The sequence below is a fragment of the Nannospalax galili genome, unplaced genomic scaffold (genome assembly GCF_000622305.1).
Source record: "Nannospalax galili isolate Female #2095 unplaced genomic scaffold, S.galili_v1.0 scaffold285, whole genome shotgun sequence".
Taxonomy (NCBI): domain Eukaryota; kingdom Metazoa; phylum Chordata; class Mammalia; order Rodentia; family Spalacidae; genus Nannospalax; species Nannospalax galili.
Genome location: NW_008355157.1, coordinates 3398078 through 3410597, shown reverse-complemented (window position 1 = coordinate 3410597; position 12520 = coordinate 3398078). Strand labels below are relative to the sequence as shown.

General features: G+C 43.6%; 1 protein-coding gene across 2 annotated transcripts in view; it reads right to left on the bottom strand.

Annotated features, from left to right (window-relative positions):
• Rdh12 (retinol dehydrogenase 12) overlaps nt 1-11194 on the bottom strand; it is a 13769-nt gene extending 2575 nt beyond the window's left edge. Inside the window, exons 1-6 of one of the 2 annotated variants that reach the window (XM_008852165.1) lie at nt 11127-11194; nt 9104-9222; nt 8523-8678; nt 7456-7560; nt 6478-6687; nt 1228-1417 (exon numbers count right to left, since the gene is read on the bottom strand). In XM_008852165.1, coding sequence (XP_008850387.1) covers nt 1228-1417; nt 6478-6687; nt 7456-7560; nt 8523-8678; nt 9104-9222; nt 11127-11194 — 848 coding nt within the window. The remainder of the gene's footprint in view (nt 1-1227; nt 1418-6477; nt 6688-7455; nt 7561-8522; nt 8679-9103; nt 9223-11126) is intronic. The other variant, XM_017802924.1, reaches the window with a different exon arrangement.
• Nucleotides 11195-12520: the final 1326 nt, after the last annotated feature.

The window sequence follows — 12520 nt, the reverse complement described above, 5'->3', positions numbered from 1 at the left end:
TCTCTCTCTCTCTCTCTCTCTCTCTCTCTCTCTCTCTCTCCCCTCCTTCTCCCTCTCCCTCTCCCCCTCCCGCTCCCTCTTGGTGCTTTTAAGACAGGGTCATCCTGCAGCCCCAGCTGGCCTGGAACTCACTATGCAGACCAGGCTGGCCTCAAACTCACAAAGATCCACCTGCCTCTGCCTCCCAAGTGCTGGGATTAAAGGTGTGTGCCACCACGCCTCGCTATTTATTATTTTTATTTCATGTGTATGAGTGTATTGTCTGCATGTATGTGAGTGCACCCATGTTGTGCAATGCCATGGAAGTCAGAAGAGGGCTTCAGATTCCTCTGGAACTGGAGTTAAGGACAGTTCATAGTCGCCATGTGGGTGCTGGGAATCAAACCCAGGTCCTCTGCAAGAGCAGTCAGTGCTCTTAACCGCTGAGCCATCTCTCCAGCCCCTGAACTTAAGTTTCTTACCTCATTTTCATCTGTAAGATGGGGATAAAATTACCACCTCTCAGAGTTGTGATGATTATACATAACATATATGAATATACATAACATACTTAGATGAATGTCACACACATTGTAAGAGCTAAATCAATATTCGCTGTTACCATTTACCCATTCCCTTATTGCTGGACACCGAAGTTCCTTCCAGTGTTTCGCTTAACAAATGATGCATCACTTAACAAAGAGCAGAATGAATTGGGCTGGATTAAGTCATGGAAGGGCAAAGAGAGTTTATTCTGGATTTCTCTTCCTCTGGTTGCACACTGAGTTTGTGTTTACATTTGGTATTCAAAGTTCTGTTGCTATGCTTAAACTGGCAGTGCTAATGTTGACAACACTGAGAGGTAAGGTTCACACTGAGGAGACATGACTTCCCTTAGTACTTTATGCTAAGTGATATCAAAGAATTCCTACATCAAATAAACCAAAATCTCAAAGGAAAATGAAAAGAATCCAGAGGGTCCTCTAACATTCTTCCATTATAGCCAACAAGGACAGCCTCCCACAGCTTTGAGAAACTACAGTGCTTTCAGAAACGTGGCACACAGGTGTAAAATACAACCACAGAAGCAAATCTTTCCTTGGAATACTATCAGCAATTGGTTTGCAGACCCAACCCAAACCGGATTCCATCATCAGGCACTAACAGTTTGATAGGTACAAAACCTAAGGAGAGCTATGATTGGCTGGTGCCCAGAGAGGGGAGACACCCTGCACTGTCAGTTCCTACCTGAAGTACTTGCCGCTCAGAGGCTCCAGACCCTCTTCCAGGGCGCAGTACAGGCTGGTCTGAGCCCCCTGACGAGTGGACTTGAAGAATGGGGAGAAGAGCCGCCACAACAAGCAGAGAAGGAAAGAGTGCCTGACTATCTCGGACATGACGACCCCTGGGTGCACAGCATAGGTGGTGACCCCCGTCCCTAGGGCAAAGACGACACAGTGAGACCAGGGTCCTGCTCTGAGCCTGTAGCAAAATACTCTAAGGATGAAGAACGGGACTTCAGAAACCCAAGCCTAGGATTCAAAAGGCTCCATTCACCCGACCCAATAAATGAACTGACCTCTTCCAGAAAGATCTATATAACCTTCTCAGCTTTCTATGTTCCAAAAGTACTATTTCCATGTTATCTTTACATGGGGACTTATGAACTAATAAAAACATGTGAGGCGCAGTATTGTTATTAGTAGTAGTGTCTTTCCCATTTCGATAGGAGGAGCTTTGGGGCAACAATGTTTTTGAAAGGTCAGGGTAGAGCTAGTTTAGCAAACACATTTTATAAGGTACAGATTGAGGGGTGTTGGTGGAAATTATGGGACAGTAACCTCCCCCCAACACAGTCCTAGTGCCACCTTGTTTTCAGTACTTATTATGTGCAAGGGCTGCACTGAGAGCTTTACCTGCATTGTCTTGTTTCTTTTTATTTTATTTGTTTATGCAACGTCATTGGTGCAAAATAAGTTAAGCCGGGCATGGTGGTGCACGCCTTTAATCCGAGCACTTGGGAGGCAGAGGCAGGCGGATCTCTGTGAGTTGAAGGCCAGCCTGGTCTACATAGTGAGTTCCAGGACAGCTGGGGTGTCTACAGGGAGACCCTGTCTCAAAAAGACAAAAAAAAAAAAAAAGAAAGAAAAGGAAAATAAGTTACTAGAAGTTTTTTGATCATTCATCACTGACAACTTGCATCATTTATTCGGTGCTATATATTAAACAGTATGTTGGAAGATGGATTAACTAATAGCTCCAAGTTTCCTGATAATTTAGATGAAAATTACAAAGATATTTTGTGTTAGATCTTCAATGTCCATTCTCTGTAGAGCAAGAGCAGGTCATTCCTTTATTGACAGGTATAACATACATCACATTTTCTATTCTGTTGCTATAGATTCAATATCAATTCTCCAGCCACATCATCTATGAACATAATATGTATCTCTAATGGTGGTGGCCTTACATGAGAATGAATACTGCTAGAACATCACTGCTTCCTTTGATGTGACAGCTGATTATCCATCTCCTTTCCCCTCAGATTGTTCTTCAGTGAGTTAGAGCACTGAGGAATAATTGAGTCTCATTACCAAGTTATAGCAAAGACATTGGTCATATAATATATATGCTCCGTTTTAAAGAAAAGTTTATCAATCTTGGCCAACTGTTCACTTGTAACCACATTACAGTTTCTATAATTTATTTACTTATATTTTATGTGTACAAGCGTTTTGCCTGCATGTATGTAAGTGTGCTCATGTATGTAATGCCTTTGGAGGCCAGAAGAAGGCATAGGCTCCTCTAGAACTAGGATTAAGAATGATTTTTAGCCACCATGTGGATGCTGAGAACTGAATCCTGGTTCTCTGCAGGAGCCGCCATTTCTCTTAACCACTGAGCCATCTCTTCAGTCTCTCACATCATGTTTTCTTTGTGTGTGTGTGTGTGTGTGTGTGTGTGTGTGTGTGTGTGTGTGTGCCCAAAGTCGAGCTGTTTGAACATTTCAGGATTTTGTTTGTACTGATTGCTACTACTGTATCTTGTGGATCATCTGGCTCTGCTGCTGCCAACAGTGCTTGCGATGACAATGATACCGTGCACAGAGTCATCGGTGCTGCCTGTTGGTCTTTCAGGATTTCCGAACAAATAGCCCCTGTGAAAGAACTAATTTAGGATGCCACATTTTATCGATAAACTGGACCTTGGGGGGATTAAATGGATATGTTTCTGGTACTTTTATCTCTAGATGATAGCTTCCTCCTTCATGTGGTATGTCTGGAGGTCCTGCTATTTCTTAATTCTGTAAAATTCTCATCTACAAGATCCACTTTAATTTGATTTTTGCTCTTCTCCTCACTCTTCAGCACCTCTTTGAACTCCCGCTTCATTCACTGCACCGCGATGTTAGCCATGTCTCTGCCCGAAGCTGATGAAGCTGATTCGTACTCGCCTCCTCCGCCACCTCCTCCCTCAGCAATTCAGACCCGAGCACAGCAATGCTGCCACTGCCACCCATGCTGCTGCGTTCCCCCTCGGTGTCACTTCATGTTTTCTAAAATTAGTTATTATGCAAAGCTAGAAGAATTTAAGTCTTCTCAGGGGAGCATGTGAATCAATGGAGGGGGGGTAAACAAAAAATAAAATAACTAAAATGAAGATAAGGTCTGATAGGAGGGTGATTGGATACAAAGATCAAAATAGGAGCACTAATTTAAATTTTATTCTGGTTCTAATGCATGTTGTTCGAAGTTTAAGGTGGCATCGCATGGCATGTTTCTGAGTCCATCCTGACCTGAGATGTTCTGTCCTCTGTGTGTCTGTCTGTTTTACAGATCTGTGCAATCTCTGGCACTAGTGAATCATGTAGGTTTGAATTACATAGCAGTGAGTAAACTGGATAAAATAACTTAAGAAATAGTTCAAGTGGAAGACTGTTGTGATCTTAGAATATCAAAACAAATGCTGTCATCACTGTTAATATTTGGATGACAAATTCTGGCTGCAAATGCAGCCTTGTAAATGCAGCTGGTTTACAGGGGTAGCCCTGTGAGAAAGCGAGTTGTCAAAAAGAATACACTACCTTGATATGGACTGTCGTCAGGCTCCTTAATAGGTGGCTTGCCATAGAGACATGCAAACCTGCAGGCTGTAGGATAGTGGGCCAAGTCACTAAGTTCCTTATTAATCCATTTCAGCCCATATTGCCTGGCTCCTTGCTGTCTCAATACGTATCCAAAGGTCTGACCAAAACTCTTGATTATTTGGTGGTAAGGGATTGTCTCTTCATCTCATATACTGGCTCTGTCAGACACAGGTGCCACATTCAGGGACAAATAACTCTGTGCCACCTTGTTTTTTCTCTTTTTTGGAGCATCACCTTCTTTCTCAACTAACTAGAGACCAGACTGAGGGTAGGGGACAGAGGCTGACCATGTCTTAACTCTTAAAGAGGCTTATGCAATAAGTAACATTAAGAAGCCCATACATACTAAGGAAGCTGGGTCACAGAGAAACTAAGTAAATTGCTCAAGGTCATACCTAGTAGGCTACAGACCAAAGTCTAATGCCCAATGTGGAGTAAAGAGCATAAATTTCAGAACTAGACAGCTGAGCTTGAACTGGCTCAGCTAGGAAACTTATCTGGACACATTTCTTTTTTCTCTTTCTTTCTTTCTTTCTTTCTTTCTTTCTTTCTTTCTTTCTTTCTTTCTTTCTTTCTCTTTCTTTCTTTCTTTCTTTCTTTCTTTCTGTTAGGATCCACAAACAAGGAAAAACATGTCTTTTATTTTTCTGAGTCTGTGTTACTTCACTTAGTAAACAGTTTCTAGATCCATCCATTTACCTGCAAATTTCATTGTTTCCTCTTTCTTTACTGCTGAAAAGAATTCCATTGCTGGACACATTTCTTAATATATCTGTGCCTTTCTCTTCATTTGTAGAGGGAGGAAGAAAATAGCACTTACCTCGTAAGCACATAGCAAAGCTTAAATGGCACACAAAGCTCCCTATTATTACTATTTATTGTTAAGATTCTCCTCTTTTTCTGCCTTGGTATTCTGACACAGATCCTTGTTCCCAAACTCTGGTTTATTCACAATAGCAAATAGTCCCCCAGACTCACAGGTGTCAGAGCCCACAGCTTATCTAGACCCCAGGGAAGCACAGAATTATTGTAAATTAAGGCCTGTCCTCACCTCATTTTACAGCTGAAGAGGCAAATCAGGGTAGTTAAAGGAACATGTCCACATATGTGGGAAGAGCAAGAACTCAGACCAAGGAGCCTGAAATCCATCCCTAGCCTCTGACGGTGGGCAATGGCCCCTCTGTAGCTTTGCAGGGCTCAGTAAATGGCACACAGGAGGAAGCACTCTGGGATTAAAACAGAGTGCTCATTCTCCAGTCTGACTCCTTTATGAACTATAGAAGTAATCCCTGAAGTATAATTCAATGACTCCATCTGTCATATAATCTTGAGCTAGCCATTTTCTTGGACCTCAGTTCTGACCTACAAAATAGGAATAATACCCACTCTGGCTGTTACAAAAGATTGTTGTAAAAACCAAGTGCAATAACAAATAGGAAACAAAAATGCAACACATATAAAGTAGCTTTATGGGGTTCCTGACACCACTTCAATGTGGAGCATCCTAGGGAGCAATGACTCCGTTCTGTTCATAATCTCATTCTCCTTTGTTCACAGAGTTCCTTTATGTCATGTACATTATACTAGTAAATCACCACGTGCTCTTTGAACTCTCTGAGAAACTGACTCTAGAATCAGGGCTACCCTTCCTCCTACTTCAGACCCAAGCACATCTTGTGTCCTCCAAAATCTCCTGTCCTGAGTCAGGCTGGTCCCCTGACTCTGTAATGAGAGGAGGGAAAAAACAGCCAGCAGCTTAGGGCGTTAAAACATTGTGTCCTTGAGAACAGCTACAAGGCCAGCTATTTCCAACTGAAGTTACTATTGTTATCCCATAATATAAAAATTCCTGGAGTGAGAACTGGATATTGTAAGTGCCAGATTTCGTGGCATTATCTCTATCTGCTGTTCTTTGTTCTTTTACTTGAAAGCATCACTGGAGGGACTTCTCTGCTCTGCCTGGAGTTCAATCAGGAACTCCATCTGACTGCCACAACTGAGCTTCCCCTGTTGATTTCTGCTGGATATTACCTTTCATTTGCTCTCTCAGTTGGGATACTCTAGTAGTCTCTACTGGATGTCATGAACACCTCATTTGATGATAGTTTGCTTCCTGTCTGCTGCTTCTCTATATCTGTGACTTGCTATTTATTCTTTTACTTTTGCTTGTAATATACCAAATAAACTCACACACTCAAAATCAAAAGCACAGCTATTATAGACCATTCTCTAGACCATACAGAACATGACTGAAATGTGTTGGTTGCACAGGATTCTAGATTATGAACCTATAATCTAGACTATGGACCTTGTTTTTATTATTTAAGCCTTGGTACTTTCTCCATACTTACCTTGGATCCTCTTGGCTAGCTCTCGAGTGAAAAGCACATTGGCCAGCTTGCTGTGGCAATAGGCAAAACCTCTGCAGTAACGCTTCTCACCCTGGAGGTCATGGAAACGAATCTTGCCCCCAAGATGGACCACTGATGACAGGTTTACCACCCGTGCAGGAGCAGACTCCTTTAACCGTCCCAAAAGCAGATATGTAAGAAGAAAGTGGCCTGTAAGGAAGAACAGCAGAAAAATTGAAGGATAGAATGGCCTTAAGCTCAGGGTGTGGGAGCTGATGACAAAACTTCAGTATCAGCTCACTATCTTCTAGGTGTGAACGAAGTTTGATGCCATGAGTAATTCAGTGCTAATGGTCACTTGGTCTGAGTTAGTGGATTCTCCAGAGCAAGACCAAAGTTTAGACTCTAGTAAGACAATAATATTTAATCTATATTTGTTTGTATCCTTTCCACACCCTTCTTGCTGGCTTCAAACTTCTCTGTATAACCACGGGCCTTCATATACTCGTATACAGAAGGAAAGCTAGAATATTCATGGAAAATAACATTCGCTTAGGATCCAAGAACATGGCCCACAGTGTCCCCTCTAGAATCATCACCTTGTACTCTGAAGCCCAGCCTATCTCGTATCTCAAGTTCTCAAGGTTCACATGGATACAGACTTCTCCAGCCAAACCCAGATTCCTGCATACCCACAGGCTGGCCATGCCCAGTAAGCTCTCTATTGCCACTGCCCCATCCAAGAATGGCATTCTTTTCCTTGGTAACTCCTGGGACTGGGGCTTCTGGTTGGTATGGGCAGGAGACTCACTTTTTCAGGCTGGTTAGAAGGACAGTGCAAATAAGCAATGTGTCTAGTGAATGGAATTCTGTGCTCAATGGGGATCACTGGCAGTCCTAATCACTGGCACAGGGCCATCTTCCTACAGAGAACGAGGTAAGGAATGCCTCACGTTTTAGCCATCTAAGGATACTTACCCAGGTGGTTGACCCCCAGGTGGGCTTCAAAGCCATCTGCTGTCTTGGAATATGGACACATCATCACTCCTGCATTGTTGATTAGAATATGGAGCTTCTTTTCCTCTATTGTGTACAATCAGGGAGAGCCTGTTGTTAGCAAGGTATCTACAGCCACCTGTCACCATCTTAAGTGTTTTCCCCTTGCTTCCATCTGCTAACTCTCTTTGCTGGGCAAGGTTACCACTCATTCTGTTCCTTTCTTCTAAGATAAGGTGTTGCCTCAGAAGTCAATTAACTATTCCTCTTTTGGACCTATCTCAGTAATAAATCTAATCACCATTGTTATTAGATTTCTTTCTCTTTTTAAATTTTTAATTTAATTAATTAATTTATTTATTATTTATTTTTGAGATAGAGTTTCCCAGTAACCTCAGCTGACCTGTAACTTGCTATGGAGACCAGGCTGGCCTCAGTTTCACAGAGATCTGCCTACCTCTGCCTTCCGAATGGTGGGATCAAAGGCATGCTCCACCATACCCAGCTTGTCATTGGGTTTCTAACTTTACTTGTTCATATATTCCTGGACATCATTTGTTCATTTATATGGCCAATGTGCACTAACTACCAACTCTGGACCAGGCCTATACTGCTGGGCCCTGGGAATCCAGGATAAAATAAGGCAGGCCTTCGAAGACTCAAGTCCTTGGTAGATATTGGTAATTTTAAAGACACAGAAGCATTTTGGCAGTGGCACAAACTCATCTAGGGCTTATGGGCACAGAAGGTTGATTTTCTGGATGAAATAAGAGAACAGCATTAGGGCCACACCTTATGCGAAGGTACAAGCCCAGGCAGGGAGATGACACCGCCAAGATTCCCACTGTGGAGCAAAATGTCGATAAGGATCCTGCCCAGCTTGTCCACCTATCATCCCTTTGCCAATTCCCTGTCCTGCTGGTTCATGTGGAAAAACCTGCCCAGTGGGATCATGATGGGTGTGATGCAAGGAACATAGATGGTCCAGGGTGGAGCAGTCATTCCCATACTCAGTTTCCTGCTTTCCTGGCCACTCACTGGAACCTCACCTTCCAGGAAGCCCTCAGCAAAGGCACGGATGGATTTGGTGTCAGATAGGTCTAATTTCCGCACCAGCACCTGGGAGTTCTTGGTATCTGCTCGGATTTCACTTGCAGCAGACTCTCCCTTTAGTACATCTCGACATGCAATGTATACTCGTGCTCCTGGAGCCAAAACAAAAAGACCAATGTATTCAGAAGTACAATAAATGAGGTTGGGAATGGTGCACACAGCATGCTCCTACTCACCCTTAGAGCAGTGGAGTGGCCATATTGCCACTTCTAGATTCTCATAGTAGTGCTGGGAACCCAAGCATTATACTCTGGTATTTAATTCTGCTTAGTACCTATTTTAGAATAACTGACGACCTATATTAGACAGAGATGTTATTTTCCTCACTCTCTGTGTTAGGGAAGGAAGGAAGTATGCTGAAAGCCACAGTCAGAGTCATACTGGACTTGGACTCCAGTCTCCTTGAATTCTTGTCATAACCTCCAAGCCCAGGAAGAAAGAGGAGGCAATGCAAGCAGAGGTCCAATGAAGAGTGGAGGAGGCATGGCCCTGTGGAGACAGAAGAGGAAGGACTCACCTCTTCGAGCAAGTTCTCTGGCTGTCTCTTTGCCAATGCCCGTGTTGGCACCTGTGATGACCACTACCTTCCCAGGAATCTGCACACTTGTTCTACAAACTCCACCAGCAAAGAACTTCCTGTCACCAAGAGGAAAAAGTGTCACATACCATCCTTCCCAAACTCATGCCGAGATTCATAAAATAAAGCTTCCTAGCCCCCAAAAGAGATATTTTTTTTTCTTGGTCTTTTTGAAACAGGGTCTCCTTGTAGCCCCAGCTGGCCTGAACTCACTATGTAGACCAGGCTGGCCTTGAACTCATAGAGATCTACCTGCCTCTGCCTCCGGAGTGCTGGGACTAAAGGCATGGAACAGACTCTCCCAGTCACCACGCCCGGCTAAAAGAGAGACCTTTAAGTTGGATCATATCATCTTATCATCTTAAGAAGCTAATCTTCATGGGCCACTTCTTTTTAAAAATTGTATTTAGCTGGGTGTGGTGGCGCACGCCTTTAATCCCAGCTCTCGGGAGGCAGAAGCAGGTGGATCTCTGTGAGTTCAAGGCCAGCCTGGTCTACATAGTGAGTTCCAGGACAGCTGGGGCTACAGGGAGACCCTGTCTCAAAAAGACCAAAAAAATTTTTTTTATTTAATTGTGTGTATATGCATATGTCTCTCTGTGCGTGCCCAAGGAGGTCAGAAGAGGTATCAGATTCCCTGGAACTGGAGTTGCTGGCAGTCATGAGCTGCTCAACATGGGTGTTGAGAACTGAACTCAGGTCCTCTACAAAAACAGCAAGTGCTATTAACCACTGAGCCATCTCCCCAGTCCCCAACCGACCGCTTTTTGATTGTGAAAGGTTATGGCCAGCTCACGACAGATTGGAAGGTTATGTACCCAGAGGCTACAAATGGTGCAAGCAAAGTACTCTTGAACCAAGCCAATAGAGACATTCCTTGTCAAGTGATAAAGATATACACTCATCTCTAGATATTCCCAGAAGTCAGCTTCCTACTCTAATGCACATTGGAAACATGAGCAATAAATATTAGTAGGCTCAATGGTCCTGAGTCCTCGGTTTCCAGTAGGTACCATAGGCACTGGTGAACAGCATTTGTACAACACACACAAATATCACTCCTTGGTTGCCTCTCTAGTTTTAGAGAATAGGGCTCCTCGGAGACTTTCTGCCATTGTATTAAAGATTTTATTCTGACCATTGGCATACACAGAGAAGGCTCACTTGTTGAAAAGAAAAGTAAAACTAAACATTTCCTGAGCATCAGCAACTGCCAGGTACTAGGCTAGACACTTTCCACATACACTATCTTTCCCAGGAGAGCCATTTTCCATAAATCATTTATATTAATAATCCCGGTCATTCCAGTATTATTTCCACATTATGATGGAGTAAACTGAAGCCCAAAGATGTCCAAGTCACTTCTGGTGGTAGAAGGAATGGAATTTGAATCCAGTTTTTTTATGCCAGGACCTGACATGACACTGTATCTTCAATATGTCTATTTAACCTTCTTCATCATCAACAATTTAAAAATTCTCCATGCCAAACACACATTTCTTTGACATCTCTAGGAATCCCACAGTGAAAGGATCAATCCTCAAACTTTTACTGAAAGGAGTATCAAGGCAAGGGACTTTGTTTCCTTCCCCAAGTACCTAGTACCTAACAGCGAGCCCCCATGACAACCAGACTTACCTAAGGACAGAGAAAAAAGGGAGCACTTCCAAAAAGCCTAGGGGAATTGAACGAAAGGGCCTGGACTCTCACCTAAATTGCTATTGAACTACTTTATAGTCATCCACTCAACTTTCCCCTAGCCTCAGAATTCAAATCAGCCCCACCTCCACCCACCCAGGTGCTTCCTTCTCTTTTTCCACCACAGCACCTATAATCCCTCCTTCTTTCTTGCACTAATTTTCTGTCCTTTACCACCTTCCCTTGCTCTTCTTTTAGCAGCCGAGAACCCGCTACCAATACTGGACTGTGTAAACAATTATCGAGTTGTTGTGTTAAGACAAACCTGATGGATGGAGCTGTCAGATACAAGACTGAGAGGAAAGAGGTGAGCAGTCCCAAGATCATCAGCATCTTTCCAGCCTCCTTAGATGCTGCTGTTCCAACTTCAGCCTTCACCTGGCTTCAGGATCCTGATCTGGCCCCAACTCCTGGCAGCTTCAGCTGACTCGGCTCCTCTTACCCCAGGGTGCTCAGCAACAGGCTGGCTTTAAGCAGAGTCCAGAATCTTATTTAAATCCAAGAGTGTGAGAGCACAGCTTCCTGGGAGTTGTAGTCCTAGAGGGGTGGGACTTAAGGGAAGATTAGGCTTTCACACCTTACTGGAAGGGCGGGGCTTAAAGGAAGATTATTTCTTCACTCTTCACTGGCATGAAAAATTTGGGAAAACTGGAGTCATGCCCCCTAACTGTCCCACCCTCAATTATGTCTCTTTTCTAGAGAATGTGTTTCCCCCAACCATCTACTTCCAAAGTAGAATATTTTTAACTTTAACAAAATACTTCATAAATCCATGCACATTCTTACTCCAAGTTACTTGGGAGGCTGAGGTAAGAGGAGCCTACAAATTCAAGACCAGCCTAAGTACTATAACAAGACCCTGTCTCAAAAAATGCAAATAGATGAACAAACAAAAAACAACCCAGACCTCAATGATGCTGGAAATATGTGTGATTAAAATAAAAAGATGAGGGCCAGGGAGATGGCTCAGTGAGTAAAAGCATTTGCCTCACAAGCCTGTTGACCTGAGTTTGATTCCCCCAAACCCATGTAGACGCCAGATGCTGTGGCTCAAATCTGTAGTCACAGAAATACTACATCGAAATGGGAGGTGGAAGCTCGGAGGCCAGGTAGCCTAGGGTACCCAGAACAGCAGCAAAAACAGAGACCCTGCCTCAAAAACAAGGTGGAAGTCGGGACTAGAGAGATGGCTCAGCGGTTAAGAGCAGAGGACCTCTTGCAGAGGACCTGGGTTTGATTCCCAGCACCCACACAGTGGCTACAAACTGTCCTTAACTCCAGTTCCAGGGGAATCCGAAGCCCTCTTCTGACCTCCGAGGCACTGCAGGACACGGGTGCACTCACATACATGCAGGCAATACACTCATACACATAAAATAAAAATAATAAATTAAAAATTAAAAAAAAAACAAGGTAGAAGTCAAGAACTGACTTCTGAAAAGTCCTCTGACTTCCACTTTAATACACACACACACACACGCACTCACGCACGCACACACACACACACACGCACACGCACGCGAGAAAATAAATAAGTGGGAGTGAGTCGGGTGGGAAATGGCTTACCATGTATCAGCAGTTGCTCTGATCCCCAGATCCCACAAGGTGGCAGGAGAGAGCTGACTCCTGACAGCTGCCCTATGATCTCCATACATGTGT